Genomic DNA, 16,128 nt, shown 5'->3' with positions numbered 1-16,128 from the left:
GTCAGAAAGGGGTCCCTTCACAGCCAGTATAGACAGGAGGAGAGACTTTCAGTACACGTGGGCATGTTAAACCTGTGTAAAGACACACCTGGACAAAAGACGAAACCTTTCTTTAGACGTCTCCGCCTGCATGTTCAAAAGCGGAAACAGAAGCAAACGCTCCGGTTACATGCACAACAATATTCCCCTTTTATTCCGAATAAGACAATATTCTGGATTTGATGTGTTTAAATATTCCGAATTTGACCAAATTTAACATTTTCCAATCCAGATGTGAGATGTGCCGGTATTGTTCCGTTTTTAGGAGCACTATTTGAGCACATTTACAGCCAATTTGGAATATGCATCTCTATTAGGGTTTTTAGTGCAGTTTGCAGCACGCAGCTTGTTGTCTGTTTACGCTGTGTGTTGTCATGGAAACGTTGTAAGCAAAACAACAAAAGCCCACGTTTCTGTTCACGAGGACAAACACACCTGGTTTTTAAACATTATGATGGTTTGGATATTAACAGTGTTTCGGATGAGCACAAATATCGAAGAGTGAACTTTTCAAAAGTGCGGCTGAAGGAATGAAAGAGGAGGCGGAGCTCGCATGGTCCAACGCATCCACCACCAGAACTGTGAAAAAAAAACTATTTTGATGCAAAAGAAAAACAAACTGAGAAGCGGTTACGGCTCTTTTAATACGTCGAGTCGGATCGGACCGCAAGTGAATTATGAACGTCTCAAGTTTGCAAAAAAAAACAAAACAAAAACACTTTTTTCTTTGAAGTACAGTGAATTTTTTTGCACAGAGCTTTTATTTTGAAGTGCTGTTTCTATTTAATCTTGCGCTGTTTTATTAGCCAACGTGTTGTTTACATTTCCAGAAATAATATTGAATATCTAGAGACAGAAAAATCTCTCATTTGTTCAGAAAAATCCGCGTTCACATGATACCATCGTGACAACGATCCTCGTGTACGCGGATCTGCAAAAACGCTTTAGCGTGCATGCCAGGTTCGTAGTTGGCGAGTAATTTTGTAATGACGCACTACAGAAGAACACCGAGCTCAAAGTGTGACCGCAACGTCACCGTTCTCACCGGAAACGCTCATTGGTGACAGAAAAGTTGGCGTTTTCAAAAAAATTGCACGCGTTTTTTCAGGCCACCAAAATGCTGATGTCATTTGAACAAAAGGCTAAATCGTTTAAGTTCAACATTTCACACAAGAACCGTTAGGAGAAATCTGGACGCGTGACTGGACCATTTGGGAGACGCGTTATTCGGAGAACGAGCAGAATATTGTCTTTTTCTGAATTCGGGCAAAACCGGATTATTTTGTGCATGTAAGCGTATTCAAAAAGAGTACAATGATCCCAAATTCAAGCTACAGTCTCTCCAATGGTCCCCATCATGAAGAAAGACAAGCGTCCACCTCGTCTCTCGAGCACGTCTGAGTCAAAGACTGCTGCTGGAGTCAAATATACAAGTCGGCGCCGATCCAGCTCCTCTGGGTCTCCTGTGGTTAGTCCTAAGCAGTCCTCTCTTTGGGTTCAGTCCTCGGAGGAGTTCGGCAGGGCAGTCGTTCCTTCAAAACAGCCGATGTGAGGATTCTGGATCCGTTAGTCGTCTCTCGTGTCGGAGTCTAAGATAAGTGGATCAAATCCTTTAGGACAGCAGCTAAAACCCAAACTCAGTGTCTTCTGCTGTTTTGGCTCCGTGACTTGAACGCGTCAGCGCAGCGGTCCCTTTCAGCTCCGATGCGGTTAGTCGGGCATGTCGATGCAGAGTTTTGGCGGCGGGACGAAGTATTTCCCCGGGCTCTGTGTGATCACCACGCCCGTCTTCTTGTGGAACATGGGGGCGATCTTTGGCGGCGGCTCGGGGACGGGCAGATCCTCGATCGCCTCGGGGTCCTCGCTGCGTTGGAGGTCGTAGGACACGTTCCCGTACTCTCGCAAGAAGGGGAGGAGCTCCAAGAGGAAGTGGCAGAAGTCTTTCCGGATGCCGAACCACCCTGAGGGGAGTTTACAGAGCAGACGTCATTATTACGTGTGCAAAAAATCTGGTATCTGGTTTGGAGCATCTGCATGTTTCTTAAATTTTGGAAAATCTGAAAAGTACGGGAAACTGAATTTAACTGTCTTGATTTATGTTCTGCATCATAATCGACTGTTTAGAAAAACAGAAAAAAATAAAAGATAAAAAAAAGACTTTATAAGAGTATTTTGATCCAACTGAGCTGAAATTTAAGTTAAATTTTACAGAAGCCAATAATGATTAAAAAAAAGCATGTTCCAAAATCATTTACTTAATGTTAGGGGAATTAGATTTTATTTCAAATATTTATTGTAACACAAAACATGACTCTTTGGTGATATTAATGTAAGTGGCATTTTGTATTTTTTTAAGTTAATGAAATCCAACGTCAGACAAAAAAACCCTTTAATGTCTGAGCTTTTTTAAAGATTAATTTTTGACATTTCATATCAATTAAGGTTTTACTTTTAGATGAATGAATTTAATGTCTTTTAAGACAATTTAAGGATTTGTGGAAAAGCAAATCGTTTCTCCTCAAATGTAAAAATTTGCTTCTTTTCTTTGTTATTCATGATCATAAACAAAATATATTTGGGTTTTAAATGTTTGGTTGGACAAACATTGAAACAAACAAAAGTCACTGCTCTAAACTGAGTCGTCAATTAACCAATAACTTTAATCAATAATTTAAAATGAATTTTTGACAATCAAGTGAACTTTCATGTCATTTTTAAAACAAAAAACAAACTCCTTAAATATTTATTTAAATTCCTTTTTTAAGAGTCAGTTTTATTTATTGTTTTGTTCGTGTTTTTCTTTTTTCATTTTATTAACTTAGAATATTTTAATTACTTGTTTAAATTATATTTTTATTCTGAAAAATACAAAAGTTCAAAAAAGCGTGTATATGCATTATTCTGATATTATATTATCATATCATCAGCATAAAATTTCTATAATTATATTAGATTTATAATAACATTATTTAGCTCAATTATTTCTGTGACAATTTATCAAGAAAAGATTTACCTGCGACAGTCCTCATTGTAGGTTTTTAAAAAAGTTAAATGATGGGAAAGTTGTGAAATATAAATCCTGTCAGTGCTGTAAACCGAACCGTTAAATACTCACAGTGGTTTCCGCCCTTCTGGCCAAACGTGGTGGCCATGAGTGTGAGCAGCGAGAGCCACAGAGGGACGAACACACACACGTAGCTCAGACTGTTGTGTCCGTCCAGCTTGTGCACCAGAAGGATCTGAGGACACACACGAATATATAATATATAACCGCACACAGCATATGTGTGTGTGTGTGTGTGTGTGTGTGTGTGTATGTGTGAAGCTGTGCAAAATAAATTTAAATATGTAATTATAAAAATTTTAAATATATTTCTTTCCTAAGTTTTTTCTTGTTTTCCGATGACATTTTTCTCCAGCTTCTAAAATCTACAAATTCCCTATAATATGTGAAACATTTTTTACCACGTTGCTCTTTGCCTTTTTGAAAGAAACTGCACCAAACTGCAGGGTTTCAAAATTTAAATACTCGTGAGAAGTACCTGTAAGCAGCACAAGACAAGTGGTGTTGCTCCTTGTTTCAAAGGGTTAAAAACTAATTTAAAATATCAGTACAGACTTTGAGCCAGTAGAGGGCAGCACAGGATAGTTTTTATTATTACAGCAATTTGTTAAAGATCTAACTTTACTATTGTTATTGATATATAGTTATATATTGATTGTCTAATTAGTGAGACTGGAGTTCATTTCTGTAATTAAAAAATTAAAAATGTAGGTTTTAGAAAGTTATGATTATACAAATTACTTAATACGGCTGCTTTCTATAATTTAAATCATGTTACACGGGATAAATCAAGTAAAATGCGACACATAAAAAGTGATACGTTCAGCGACGACTCACCTCAAAGGTGAGCAGGGGCACGACGATGGTCATCCAGCTGATCGCCATGGTGATGTGAGTCCGCCGTTGCTCGGCGATGATGTCGATGGAGCGGAGGAAGAGGACAGACCAGATGATGTAGTAGAGGACAACAAGGCACAGGAAGGACATCAGGATCCACAGCGGGACACACACCACCTGCAGCACGCACACGCACGCACACACACACACACACACACAGGTGAGGTCATCGTCAACAGCGGAGGACACGCTGCAGCACATTTAATGTTGATTATGAGACAGATACACACACACAACAAAACGCCATAACAAAAGCAGAATGAATACGCAGTAAAGAATACACTGAATATTAGTGTGTGAAAACAGCCAAAGGGCAGGTGTGTGTGTGTGTGTGTGTGTGTGTCTCACCAGCCACGGCCAGGTGATGATTTTGTCCAGCCTCAGAGCGATGAAGATGAACTGGAGAATATTGACTGAACACAAAACCTCCAGCTGAGGAGAGGAAGAGCGAAGACAAAATTTGAGCGATATTCTCATTTTCCCCAAAATACGACAGTTGTTATCGTTCTCTGTCCCAAATACTTCAATTTCACACCACACAAATCACACACGTGCTGTTTTTGGAGTCAAATCGACGCCGTCCCCACTAATTGCAGTTGTAAGTTGCAGCCAGCTTTGTCAGTTGGCTGCAGCTCCGTCGTAAGTTTCCTCCGTCAGACTTTTTTCCTGTTATATTCATTTAATACAATTTGTGATTTGATTTTTAAATTGAGTTTATGGCAATAAAAATGTTTTATGGTATACCTAACGTGTGTTCTTTGCGTAAAAAATGTTTTTTATGTTGTTTATTTAAAGACAAATTAAATAATTAACAGAAATTGCAAATGGGCAGCAATATTATATTATTTTTTTCTTGAATATTTCCTGAATAAAATTTTTTTAAACTTTTTGATTATACTGTTGAATAAAATCTAAAAAAAACCATAATCTTATATTTTCATGTATTCATGTTTTATAATATAATATTTAAACTTTTTGTGTGCCTGAACAAGTTGACAAAATTCAAGTCTTCAGCGGCAAAAAAAAGTTTTATTTAAGAAAAACCTTGTTTACATTTTGGCCTTACGCATATTTTGCATTTTAAATATCTGTTTATTAATTTTCCTCAGAATATTACTCTAATTTTAAAGTTTTCTTCTTCTATACTTGCACCTTTATAGATATTATTTATCTGCATTCTTTAAATAAGTTACATTGTGCTGCAAAACTATTTCCCTCAGATTAAAAATTCTGACCTTATTTTATTTTGCCAAATGTTCTTTTGCACGAGAAAAAGAAAGGATTAAGGTGTTCATAGTAAAAAATGCATCATACACGTCATGTCAAAATAGTGACTTTCGGTTGTAAATGAATCTCCCTGAAGCAACTTTAAACACAAAAACAGACAAGAAATATGATTTTATCACACATATCAGCCTCCTCACCTCCAGGGAGCGGTCGTGTCTGAAGCCCCAGACGCAGGCTGCTACAGAGACGGGCGACACGAAGAAGAGCGGCATGAAGACGAGGAGCCAGAAGTAGTGTCCTCTCTCCACGCGGTCGCACACTAACACCTCGAACATCAGCAGCAGGACGTGGAGCCCCACCGCGATCAGCATGGCTTTGAACTCCACACACGTCTCGCCCTCGGCCCTGAGAGACGGAAATTTTAACATCAGAAAAATCCCCCAACATGATTACAGTTTATAGCTCACTGAGGAGACAAAATCACTCAAAATAAAGACATCAAGCAGATATTTAGCTCTTTTTCCTCCTTCTTATAGTCTCATAAACCCACATTGATATCTCAGACAGAGCACAGAGCACACTCTGTCTGCTCAGAATTTCTGCAGATTTTAAGGTAATAATCTGTAAATTCGCTTCACAGCCGCTCAGTTAAAAACAGGTGAGTTGGTGGCTGCTCTGAGTGACTGCTGCAGGATTTGATTTTAAAAAAGGCAGTGCAGTGTGCTAGAGTCTACCTGTACTGGGGGTTGTGCGCCCAGACTCCGGTGCCCACAGAGGCCCCGATGATGACCAGCAGCTTCCACAGCCATATTGGGGTGAACACCGCCCAGTAGTTCCACTGGATGACTCCATCCAGCCTCAAGGACAACAACACGGAGAACAGCAGCAGGCAGGAGTAGATCAGGAACTTACTGCAACAGGGACAGGGAGACACGTCACACAGCTGACACTTATATATGTATGTATATATGTACTTGTGTTATTTTAGGATTTGACAGTTAAAGACATTGGAATTTCAAGAAATTAGTAAATAAGAAAAATTATTATTTAAAAAAAAAAAGCTACAGAAAAATGTGTAAGAAAAGAACCAACCAACCAAAAAATAAAAATTAATTTAAGAATTAAAATTCAACTGGAAATAGAAATAATAATTGAAAAAAAATACAAAAGGACAGAGCAGCGAGATCAGTGTGAATAGCAACTGATAAAATAAAATAAAAATAAGATGCAAAACTCAACACTAATTGCTGGAGAATACTTCCATGCTTACTTTTTATATAATATTCCCACTTCATGGTTCAATGTGCTGTGGGGAATAACAATTTCCCAAAAAAATATTTCTAATTCTGTCTCTGTTAATGTTAATGTTAATGTTTGCAGATATGCGAGATTTAACAGCAAAGTCTTTACGTTATGTTAGCTAGCATGTTAGCCAGGCCTCGACTAACCGGTTACCTTATTTTCGCTTTAACTACTTCACTCACAGTTACCACACATATGTCGTTACCCGTTAAACTTCCACATACATGTGAATAACATCTCAAATATATAAAAAACACATTTTGGGGATTTTTTCGTACAGCAGCGCATCAGACGCCGCTATGCTAACTAGCTACACAGTTAGCTACAGTGCTAACTCGTAGCTAAACTCACCTCGGATTAAAGTCCTGAAAGAGTCCTCTTAAATTCATGGTGTCAAAGAAGCTTCTCAGCGCGCCAGCATTAGTATTCCGTGAAGTTTACCGCCTAATCCGAGCGATAAACATCGTAATTTCTGCGGTTGTTTGGTTCGGTGGCATTACAGCCTCCTGCTAGCTCTGTGTTTTTGTTTTGTCCACCGGAAATGACGTGTCCACACGAAGAGAGCCGAACTGTTTCCGAAAATGACGTAATAACAGCCGAGCGATCGGTGGAAAACTCCGAAAAAACAAAACAAAAACAAAACAAAAATTAAATTAAATTAAATTAAATTAAATTAAATTAAATTAAATTAAATTAAATTAAATTAAATTAAATTAAACAAAACAAAAAAGAAAAGAAAAAAAAAAGAAAAGAAAAGAAAAGAAAAGAAAAGAAAAGAAAAGAAAAGAAAAGAAAAAAATAAAAGGAAATTGGAATTGTCTCTCCCAGTATGACACTTTTCTTAAATTTAGTTTAGTATTCTTCTGATAAATCAGATCATTACAATTATTGTTTTAATAATTATCTGTTCCTGTAACTATTCAGTGTTCCCAGGAGGCCAGATGAGTCTCCTTGTTGTGTTTAAAATAAAATATATATTTAAATAAAATTTAATTAAATAACAGCACAACATTTTTTAGTTGTTTCTTTCCCCCTAATAAATCAGATTCTTACACATATTATTTTATTAATTAGTAGCTAATTTGCACCTGTGTGTTCCCACAAGGCCAGATGAGGCCTTGTATATACACAACACAACACAACACAACACAACACAACACAACACAACACAACAAATATTGGAGTGGTCTTTCCCAGGAGGACGCTTTTTGTTTTTTTTGGGGCTTTTTTTGTTTGGTTGTTTGTTTCTTTTCTTCCTGTTAAATTCTTACAAATGTTATTTTAATAATCATTTGTGCCTGTAGCTGCCGGGTGTTTGTCAGAGGGTTCTTAGTTTATTCAGCGATGGAAAAAGGTTTGTACCCGTAGCATACAACATGAAAATATGATTCATTCAGCTACGACACACCTGTGGGATGATGTGGGAGACTGAGAACTGAAGATGTCTGCTTTTTATGCAGGTTTTTCCACAGATATTTACGCTCTTCGCTCTGTGAGTAGGGAAAACTCCCTAAACTCTGATCACAGCGGTCTGTTACAGTCACCTCATCAGCTGCCTGCAAAGCACGGGGCTTCCCCAAAGGGAGAAAAAAAATAAAAGGTAAAGCGATGAACAAAAAATAACCACAGAGCTAAAACAAAGCATGTTATTGTTTACAGATAAATGAAAATTTAAAAAAACTTTCCAGAAAGTCTCAGTTTTTGCTTTCATATTCCGCTCCTGTCTGAAAGATGTTGTCGCTCGCAAAATAACAACATGATGAAACTTGCATGCAAAAATACTGCAGATAATAAAGAAATTTCTAATTATTATCTCTGTGTCAGTTTCTCTTTCTGTTAGCTGTTTTGGCTGTCTTTTGTTGAAACATTGAACTTTTAACAAAAGCAATTAATGTCAGTCTTTTGGAACCGACTAATCAGAGCTGAAGTGCTGCAGCAAATTTTCACGTCCCTTTGTTATGCATGAATAGTTGAATAAGGACATTTTTAACTCCCAGTTTGCCCCTGCGGTCAGGCGTCAGTTATGAGGGAAGCAGCTGGTGATTCAGTCCGTTATTATTTTTTTCACGTGGCTGATAGCTGAAGGAGTCAACACCCAACTTTAACACGATTAAATCAGTAACAGCACAAATGATGTAAACACCCTGTAAACACTCACACACTTATCAACTTACCATGATAGAAAAGAAAACAATTACACCAGAATCTGCTTAATCAGCTAAGTGTGTGTAAACATTCAAGGACTTTTATGTTTTTCTTTGCTCTCAGTGCACTCACACAAAAATGACCAGACAGCAAAAACCAGGACGAAAAGCTGGAAATAAATTAAACATGAGCATTTAATCACCATTTACGCTTCACTTCAAATTTAGCCATCACTCAACAAATTGAGTTTGATTTAAAACAATGTTAAACGTTTAAGAATATATCTAAAACACATAGACATTTACAGAAGACTGTAAAGTGATGTTTGGACACAAGAAGGTGCTCAAATAAATTAATCTACAGAAAACGATGCAAAGAGGTAGCTCACCAAAGTAAAGAGCAGCTTTTATCGGAACATTTAAGTCCGATAAAAGCCTTCAAAGACAGTTTAATAAGAGTTAACCCCTTAAAATCTGGATCGACGTGTGTTCAGATGACTTTCACAAGCATTTAAACATCAGAAACATGAGCACTTTGGTGCAACTTCTGTCAAAAACATGGAAGGAAAAAGCGATCAGCAACTTAGCGTCAAATGAAATGAAAAAATTGTGAAAGGTGACAATAAAATGACCTGAAAATTAGCTTTAAAAAAGAGAGAATCAATTATCAAATAACTGTGAAAATAATCAGTTATTTTATATATATATTTTTTTATTTTATCACTTTTTCAGGTCATTTCCTGTTTTTGTTATTCTTCCATTTTGTGCTATTTTCAGGTGATTTTCTGGTAATTTGAGCTCCATTTCTGAGTCAGTTACTCATTTCTTTTTCCATGTGGCCAATTTGCTCAAGTTTCAAAGGGTTAAATACTAAAGGTACTCTGACAGTCACTGTTACAGGGTTTAAAAGGTTTTTTCACATTTATATCACAAAATCACACAGTGAAATGTAAGTTGTCGCTCCCTCACGCTACAAATGAATATAACATATGTACAAATATTTATTTCACAAAAGAATCAAGAGGTCATTCAATATAAAAGTCAAATTAGCTCAGACACTGAGAAACTGCAGCTGCATTCCCCAAAACAGCTTCAAAACCGAAAAATGGAAGTACTTTGACTACATTGAGTACATGCACACGTGCATCAGCATCTGGTTTGAGGTGTATTATGTCTACATGCATATATCAATGAAAAAACAAAAATAACCTCGAGCTTCAGTCAGTAACCATTCAAACAGAAATGAACCCCGAAATGTGCCACTAAATTCTGTATTTTTAAACACCATTCTCCTCCGAATCACACTTTGATGCTTCCTTAAAAGTTCTTAAAGTTTTTTCACGTGACCCTTTAACTCCATAAATTAGATTTTGCTGCTCGAACGAATCACAGCTTAAAAAAAACACTCAAACTTTTTATTTTGCACTTGATGGATGCTGCACAACCTGCCAGCGGCCTGCATCTCCTCACAGCTGTTTTTTGGCGCTTACACATGCAGCTGTGGCACCAAAACCACTTTTTAAGCCAGACATTGAGGCAGCTCTGTTTTATTTGATAGGGACTATGCAGTTTAACATAGTTCTGATCCAGGTTATTTGAGTTTTGGCAAAACTTTGGGGCATGTCCAGCTGTGGCACAAAAACTGGGTGATTTTTAACATTACCAGTGGCACCAAAACGTGTTTTTCAGGGAGTCATTTGGACATTTTCAGCTGCGATTGTGGCATCAAAACCTCTTATTTTGAGCCAAAACTTATTTTTGTGCCAATACATAACCATGCGTCAAACAGTGTTCTTGAAATGTAAGAAAAAAGACGTTTCAACACTTCTGCTGCATATGAAATGCACAATGTACAAACATTTCCTCTGTCGCTGGGTTGTTTCAACTCAGTGGCAGAAACAACAGAGCCTGCACGCCTACAACAGATTAGTAGGCGTGCAGTTTTTGCAATGCAAAGTTATGTGATATAATAATCCTGTGTCTCCAACTGAAAGTCACATGCAAAGCTACATAGAAATAAAATTCAAATTCATGTAAATGCAACAGTGTCCTCGTTTAACCTGCTGATCCTAAAAAGGGCTTCAGTGCAAATTCATGTCCAAATCAGACAAACCTACAGGATTTTCTGGAGTCTGTTTCCTTCATTTTATAAAGAAGAAGATTGAAAAGATCCAGAGATACGTGCGAAGTTCTCTCATCTCTGTGGACCAACGTAATCCTGAGGAAAGCACCTACACCACGGGTACTTTCCTATGCTAGAGGGGACAAGAAAATTAAGAATTACTCACTTGTTATTAACATACAGGAGTGAATGGTGTATTTAAGTGTTAGGTCATTTAAGTTTCTGACATACTTCCTTTTTTCGACACCTCCAAATCAAATATCCTGTGATTCCCACAATAGCGATCACCAGCAAGATGCAGAAAAACACGACGGGGATCAGTCTGTTCAGCCCACCTGACGGGATAAACAAAGAGATTTAACTGGAATATAACACAGACAAGAGCGCATTTTAAGACACGAATGAGGCACCAAAATTGGGTGTTTTTTTAGCAAGACATCAGTGCATTTCCAGCTGCAATTGTGGCACCAAAAGTGGAGGTTTTTAGCAAAGCATCAGGCTTGTCCAGCATCAAAATTGAGTGTATTTTAGTGAGGAAATTGGCATTTGCATCCATGACTGCGGTGCCCAGACGAGGGAAAAAGGGTGATTTTAGACCAACAATTGTAGCACCAAAACTGTGTTTTATAGCAAGACATGAGGACATTTCCAGGTGCAGCTGTGGCTCCAAAAATGGGTGTTTTAAGCAATACATCATAGCATTTCCAACACAGAGTCAATGATTGCCATCAGGGTTAAATTTGATGTCAAATACATTATATTTCCTGTGACTGCTTCACAATTAAAGCTACCAAAGTGACACAAATGTTGCTAAAGAAATAAATGAAGTGAAAATCACGCTGGATTACATGCATGTGTATAGCTTCCCATAAATAAACTGTGCATGTGGGCCATTTAAATCCAGCGCAGGGGTGGCAGACCCCGCCACTAACAATGACAACTACCATAAAGAGAGGGAACTTAACTAGAAAAATGCAGACCATAAACATTTACTGGGTTTGACGTGTTGAAAATCTTAAAAATCATAACTTTAAACACAAAATCTTACTGCACAACAAGGGTTAAGAAAAACATGTTTAAAGAAAAACTGGCATGTAAAGATCTTTCTCGCCTCCTCACACAGAAAAATGGTCTCACCTGTGAAGTCCTCGTCCTCCAGATCTGGACTTACAGGCTGCAGTGGTGTCTCTGTTGTCCTAAATGACGTTGGCTCTGTAAACACAGATTTCTAATCATTTACAACACAATATTTAAAGGAGACAACGGTAGTTTCTTATGGTGCAACATGAGCTGTTGACATAAAGATTATATACTCGTATGTGACAAAACGTTGATATAATAAACTGAATTATGTTCAAAAAATTAAACCTTAATCTGTTGCTGCAACGTAAATTTAAACCATAAACATTTTAACTCACCAACGACAAGATGAACGATGGAGTACCGCGTTTGGCTCTGTAACTTCGGGATGAAACATTTGAATCTCCCGCCGTCTGCGAGCGTCACGTTAGCGATGTGGAGCGATATGTTTCCGTGACTCAGGCCGCCTGCGAACAGCGCCGTCCTGTGGACGTACGAGGAGATCTTCATGTCCGGGACCTCCTGCCTGTCCCGGTAGAGATGCACGTACTCGACCCGGCTCAGGCGGTCATTGGGGTCCGGCTGGCGGTCGGGACGCGACCACTCCACTGTCAATCCCGCCACGTTAAAAGGAGGCTCCACGTGACACGGCAGGATGACATCATCACCTGGAGCGGCCACGATTGGTTGAGGTGGACCAATCACCTCCAGCTCACCTGGAAAACGGAAGACATATTTATGTTGATGATTAAAACGCCACCTCAGGGTTTATTTCTGCGTTCAATCGTGAGCTCATGTTTACGACGCATCATCGTCATTAACTCGGAAATCTTAAAAATGTTACAGTCACGAGGTCGTGAATACAGCAACAGTTTATCGGTCTCTCCTCGTGAACACGGTGCCACATTCAAACGCATCATAAGTACTAAAATTAAGGTTTAACCTTAAATAACTTTTAACTTGAGAAGACAAATTGAGGCATTTTTTAAAATATTTAACTTGTCTTCTCAAATTCAGTCACTTTAAAATTTAAGGCGGCCCGGACACTCATTTCTTAAGTTAAAACAAAAAGGTCATTTTTGACATACACATTAGAAGACTTAATAAGATGTTTTAAAAAGTTAGGGAAAAAAGAAAAAAAGCTAGGGAAAAGCTATGAATATTATTACTATATATTCAAAAATATTGCATTTTATAAGCACTTTTTCCAAGTTATTTCTGTGTTATTGTTTTTTTAGATTTCTTTTTCTTTTATTAAAAAAAGATCAAAGTAAAAATAAAATAAAAAAATCAAGTAAATTTCTTGTTCTTTCAAAAAAAATTTTTGCTTATTTCTTCATCCATCCCTATTTGCCCTATTCTCATGTTTTTGAAAGAAATAAAGCTAATTTTCTCGGGTTTCAAAAGGTTCACGTCGACATAGTTTTCAACTATTTACTTATACAACAAACTAGAATTCCTAAAATTCAGTTATGACTTTTGGTTTTGGTGAGACACCCAAATTTTGTCAAAACAGCCCAGTTCAAAACCCCCAAAATATTCAGTTTATTGACTAATAAAAACAGTTTTTCCTCATAAATGTCTCAAATGATTGACTGACCTTATGTTTTTCATTGCACTGTCAAAAAATGCCAAATCATTTTATCTATGAGAATTTAATAAAATGACCTCAAAATGCCAAAATATCCCCTCATACTGACCTTAATTATGACCATTAACCAGATGTGTGACACAGAGCATGACAGCTGGGTTAATAATCAACCAAAATTTGAACTACAGCCTCTGATGATACAGAAATGAGGTTTAAAAATCAGGTGATCACGGGCTGACAGCAGCCTTTAACCACTTTAATTTCCGTTCAACGTATGGAAAAATTTAAATTTAAAAAACGAGAAAGATAACTGAAACTGTCAAATCCCACATAGGCGAGTATTTTGGCAGTCTTTTTTTTAATCTAGAAGTTTGTGTGACTGTACCAGTTATTAATCACTCATTTGTGTCAGAGTTTAAATCATTTAAAGTATGTGCCAATCTCACGTGAATATTTTTTTCATTCACTGGTGAATTCACTATTTTACTTCTACAACATGTCTTTACAGATTACTGTAAAGAAAACATCCAAAATATACATATATATGTTTATTTTTTGTTCTGGAAATGTATTTTAAAAAATAATTTTATAATCATATAATACCTCATTTTAGGAATATTCAACAGAAAATGTAACACTTGTACTACAAAAATAATACAAAAAATAATTGTCTAATGTAATGTAATAATGAAATTACATGTAATATAATGTTTTGTTGTCATTGCGTTTGAAATGTCAGCATTTCTGAACTAAACAACTAGACACAATCAGTTTCCTAGATTGATAAAAAAGTAAAATTAACGTCAGATTTCTCAGGAAATAACATGACAAGAGCAAAATTAACCTATGAGTGTCATCTTTACGACACCTTTAGGCAACACGCGTAAACAGACAAGATTAACTGATTCCCACAACAAAGTAAACAGATCTGTCACAATGAACAGGCTTTTGGTTAAGCTGTTGCTATGGTAACATCGTTTGAGCTTACCGGTTACAGGTGTGAAAAGCAGCAAAACGACGACGAGGGTAAAGTGAAAGATCACAGGTGAGAGAAAAACGCTGTGACTGAGCTCCTCCAAATCCATTTCAGTGTCTGTAGCGGAGCCTGAGACACACTGGCAGTGCTGTCTGCTGTAGCGATAAGTAAATAATGTCATGGGGAACCACCCAACCCACGTGGTATCATCATGTGGAGAAACCAATAATTATATATATAATAATCCAAAAATACCTTGTTCCAATCAAAATAAAGGAGGTCAGTTTAAAAAATCCTACATATATATTAAACCTGTAACAAATTTACTACATAGGCTAAATAAATACATTTAAATCTATAAATCTGATATCTGCCCAGTTTTCTCTTTCTGCAAAACAGAAATAGAATTAATTGACCAATTTATTTTTACGAGTGTATTTATTTTCTCATTTATTCCTTTTTTTTATTGTACTAACAAACTTACCTTGCCTCGCTCATTGACCCCCTCCCATCAGACATGACTTCCTACACTTAGATTAGTCCAGTAATAATGGACTGATATGGTGATGCGGGCAGCAAACAACTGTGTGATGTTATAATTTTTATTTATTTATTTCATTTTATTAATTAAATTATATTTATTTTTTATTTATTTATTTATGTACTTTTTATTTATTTTTGTATGTATATATATATATGTATGTGTACGTATGTAGGTATGCATATATGTGTGTGTGGGTACGTGTATATGTATGTAAGTATATATCATTATTATTATTATTTTATTACTATTATTATTATTTTAACAGTGTAAGGTTCTCTAGGATGGGTGGGAGGGTTCTGGGTTAAATAAAAGGAAAATGTGACTTTCTCAGGATGTGTTGTTCATTGTGACTGTGGTTTAATAAAAAAGATTTTAAAAAAAAAGTAATCGAAAAGTACAATCATGTAATAAGTTACAATACCTTTGATGAAGTAATAAAATAGTTACATTACTAATAAAAAAAAAAAAAAGATATGGTCTTGTTTCGACATTGTAATTCTGGATGGAAGTCTGTTGACGATGTCGATGACGTTGACGATATTTTTATTGTTATTGTTATTATTATTATTATTTCTTGTTTCTTTTTTACCTTTTATATTTACCTCATTTTCCAGTAACTTTCTTAGAAGAAGCGAAGTTGCTCATTCTTTCTCCCTATGTTTTTTCAGCTCAGCTGTTCTTTTGAAACAGCTGTGAAAAGCTGGTTTTGTTCAGTTTGTTTACTGTGAAATCCACGATTGAAGAGTTTGTGTTTGTGTTTGTGTTGATTCATTCGTTTCGACGAGAGTAGAATTAGTCACCTGCAGGTGAAACATGGTAAGGAGGGTGATTCCCCATGATCTCATTTACCTTATTTAGATATCGCGAGTAATCAGTTAACTATTTATTGCAACGAGTGAAAATAATTACAGCAAAGCGGAAATTCATTTAAATTGCGTTGCACATGCTCTCATGTGCTCTCATGTGTCTGTGTGTGTGTGTGTGTGTGTGTGTGTGTGTGTGTGTGTGTGTGTGTGTTTTGAGCATATCCCGCATTCACGTGTTGTCGCAATAATCAGCAACAAAAGTTCCATAAAATCAGCGGAAATTCTGGCGCGTGAGTTTCCGAGTTGACATCGTACCTTTATAGTCTGACTTTTTAT

General features: G+C 36.8%; 2 protein-coding genes across 2 annotated transcripts; both read right to left on the bottom strand.

The window, feature by feature from the left end:
• Nucleotides 1-402: 402 nt before the first annotated feature.
• tmem185 (transmembrane protein 185) lies at nucleotides 403-7,054 on the bottom strand. The gene is made up of 7 exons (XM_042512654.1): nucleotides 6,881-7,054; nucleotides 5,962-6,138; nucleotides 5,425-5,632; nucleotides 4,349-4,432; nucleotides 3,941-4,117; nucleotides 3,155-3,278; nucleotides 403-2,000 (listed from the first exon to the last, which is right to left on the bottom strand). The coding sequence occupies exons 1-7, from the start codon at nucleotides 6,916-6,918 to the stop codon at nucleotides 1,750-1,752; spliced, it is 1,059 nt and encodes a 352-aa protein (XP_042368588.1). The 5' UTR covers nucleotides 6,919-7,054; the 3' UTR covers nucleotides 403-1,749.
• A 2,350-nt stretch (nucleotides 7,055-9,404) lies between these two features.
• LOC121962225 (myelin-oligodendrocyte glycoprotein-like) lies at nucleotides 9,405-14,561 on the bottom strand. The gene is made up of 5 exons (XM_042512449.1): nucleotides 14,455-14,561; nucleotides 12,214-12,591; nucleotides 11,933-12,007; nucleotides 11,027-11,130; nucleotides 9,405-10,928 (listed from the first exon to the last, which is right to left on the bottom strand). The coding sequence occupies exons 1-5, from the start codon at nucleotides 14,549-14,551 to the stop codon at nucleotides 10,905-10,907; spliced, it is 678 nt and encodes a 225-aa protein (XP_042368383.1). The 5' UTR covers nucleotides 14,552-14,561; the 3' UTR covers nucleotides 9,405-10,904.
• Between the last annotated feature and the right edge of the window lie 1,567 nt (nucleotides 14,562-16,128).

Source organism: Plectropomus leopardus, chromosome 23 (assembly GCF_008729295.1).
Source record: "Plectropomus leopardus isolate mb chromosome 23, YSFRI_Pleo_2.0, whole genome shotgun sequence".
NCBI lineage: Eukaryota > Metazoa > Chordata > Actinopteri > Perciformes > Serranidae > Plectropomus > Plectropomus leopardus.
The sequence above is the reverse complement of the archived record's forward strand: the minus strand, read 5'-3'. Positions and strand labels throughout refer to the sequence as shown.

What these genes read in the sequence shown, in the direction of transcription:
- tmem185 (XM_042512654.1), bottom strand. Translation starts at nt 6,918, where the DNA reads ATGAATTTAAGAGGACTCTTTCAGGACTTTAATCCGAG. An exon ending in TGCCCCTGCTCACCTTTGAG is followed by an intron (nt 3,279 to 3,940) that starts GTGAGTCGTCGC and finishes GTGTGTCCTCAG; the next exon opens with ATCCTTCTGGTGCACAAGCT. An exon ending in CCAGAAGGGCGGAAACCACT is followed by an intron (nt 2,001 to 3,154) that starts GTGAGTATTTAA and finishes AACTCCCCTCAG; the next exon opens with GGTGGTTCGGCATCCGGAAA.
- LOC121962225 (XM_042512449.1), bottom strand. Translation starts at nt 14,551, where the DNA reads ATGGATTTGGAGGAGCTCAGTCACAGCGTTTTTCTCTCACCTGTGATC. An exon ending in GGAGGACGAGGACTTCACAG is followed by an intron (nt 11,131 to 11,932) that starts GTGAGACCATTT and finishes TTATCCCGTCAG; the next exon opens with GTGGGCTGAACAGACTGATC. An exon ending in GGAGGTGTCGAAAAAAGGAA is followed by an intron (nt 10,929 to 11,026) that starts GTATGTCAGAAA and finishes TGTCCCCTCTAG; the next exon opens with CATAGGAAAGTACCCGTGGT.